This window comes from Cebus imitator, unplaced genomic scaffold (assembly GCF_001604975.1).
Source record: "Cebus imitator isolate Cc_AM_T3 unplaced genomic scaffold, Cebus_imitator-1.0 Scaffold353, whole genome shotgun sequence".
In the NCBI taxonomy this organism is placed as follows: Eukaryota; Metazoa; Chordata; class Mammalia; order Primates; family Cebidae; genus Cebus; species Cebus imitator.
The window spans coordinates 1,017,193-1,019,159 of record NW_016107668.1 but is presented as its reverse complement, the minus strand read 5'-3'; the positions used below and the strand labels follow the sequence as shown (position 1 = coordinate 1,019,159).

The window sequence follows — 1,967 nt, the reverse complement described above, 5'->3', positions numbered from 1 at the left end:
GTATGTATATATAGATTCATATAGTTTATGTTCTTTTTAAGTAGTTTTTGATTCTTTTTGGCATATCCTGATTGGTTTTTTTCTTATGAAAACTCTTAGGTTGGGAATGATAGTAAGAGGAGTTAAGAAAGCTAACATTTAAAAAAACTCTTGGGAAGGCTTCATGTTTAACTAATATTGATCATTTATATTAAGGAAATAATTTATGTGCTCTACAAATATAAAATTGGCTTTCTCACAGACAGTTAAAATTACGAATGTTTATTGTGATCAGTTGCTACTAGGTTTTTTTTTTTTTTTTTTTTTTTTTTTGAGACGGAGTTTCACTCATGTTACCCAGGCTGGAGTGCAATCGTGCAATCTCGGCTCACCGCAACCTCCACCTCCTGGGTTCAGGCAATTCTCCTGCCTCAGCCTCCTGAGTAGCTGGGATTACAGGCACGCACCACCATGCCCAGCTGATTTTTTGTATTTTTAGTAGAGACGGGGTTTCACCATGTTGACCAGGATGGTCTCTATCTCTTGACCTTGTGATCCACCCACTCGGCCTCCCAAAGTGCTGGGATTACAGGCTTGAGCCACTGCGCCCAGCCTTGCTACTAGATTTTTATTTGTGGTTGGTTTTTTACTAAAGCATAGCAGTATATCTATTTTTAGTTAATAGTCTGCAGAAGGCATTCTTATTTACAATAGCACATAGGATTATTTTAAACTAATCATGATTTTTTATGAACATTTGATCCCATAACAGTTCTGTGGAATACCTTCAATTACTATAAATTTACTTTTATGTCTGTTGTTTTGCCTCCTCACTGTTTCTAGTTCAAGTTATCTCATGAACTATGACTAAGGTAAAGAATAACATTTTTGTTGCTTTCAAAAGATTACATCAAATATGGACTCCGTGGGTCGAATACAAATGCGAACAAGACGTACACTGAGGGGCCACCTAGCTAAAATCTATGCTATGCATTGGGGATACGATTCCAGGTTTGTACCTGTCATTTTTAAACTGTCACAGAATTATTTTCATTAAGAATCATAATTTGCATTTTCTTTGCTTAAAAACAAACTATATTCATGAAGCGTTTGTAGGAAGTGTGTCTCAAATGAACATGCTGCTTTCACTAAGAATATTCATTGACTTTTTAAGGGATTCCAGGACAACTGTTTAGAAGAGGATTTCTTTTCTTTGCAGTAGGACATTGCAGACATTGTTTTTCAAATATGCCCAAAGCATTCTTACTGTATATTAACCTTGAAATTTCAGTTAATGAGCAAATATTTATTGAACATCTTCTATGTGCAAGTTATTGGATATTGCTATAATTACTTATTACATAAATTCACACATAATGGAAATTATATGAAACAAAGATATTTTTATTGAATACATCCTTTACTCTCTTGACTCCATCACAGAAAGGTGTGTGCTTGAATGTGCAAGTTGGCTGTCTGCAGGTGTACAGGCGCACACACAGCTGCCACCTGGCCTGCAGTTAGGCAGATTGGTCACCACTACCATTCACTACGTGTATAAGGTTACAGTACCGCCTATGCTTTTACCATTGTCTGGCAATAGCCAGTGTATCTGCTGCCACAGTGGTTTACTTGTTCCTTTGATTTGGTTAATCTTAATGGGAAATGTCTAAACCAAGAAACTTCTGTTTTTTAATAGAAGTTGCTACTCCAGCTCTCTCCTGTTTATTTTTTATTTTTAAAAGAAAAAATCCAGATGAGGATAAAAGGAAAAAATAAAAGAAGTTAAACATTTATTCTCTTATCCTAAGAGACACTAAAATTGTAAAGTAAGAAGCAGCCTCAGTTGTTACTCTAATTGGGATACTTGACCACAATCATATAGAAAATGTGTGTCTTAGGAAGGGGTACATAAAATTATATAATTGACAAGTGACATAAAGCTAGGCCAATTGTCTTATTCTTATTCTTTTTTTTTTTTTTTTTTT

The 1,967-nt window shown here is 34.9% G+C and overlaps 1 protein-coding gene across 3 annotated transcripts in view; it reads left to right on the top strand.

Moving 5' to 3' along the window:
- GNB4 (G protein subunit beta 4) overlaps positions 1-1,967 on the top strand; it is a 55,774-nt gene that overhangs the window by 41,082 nt on the left and 12,725 nt on the right. For all 3 annotated transcript variants that reach the window (XM_017506304.2, XM_017506303.2, XM_017506305.2), the window contains one exon: positions 884-990. In XM_017506304.2, the coding sequence (XP_017361793.1) occupies positions 884-990 (107 nt within the window). Of the gene's footprint in view, positions 1-883; positions 991-1,967 lie in introns of those variants that run through there.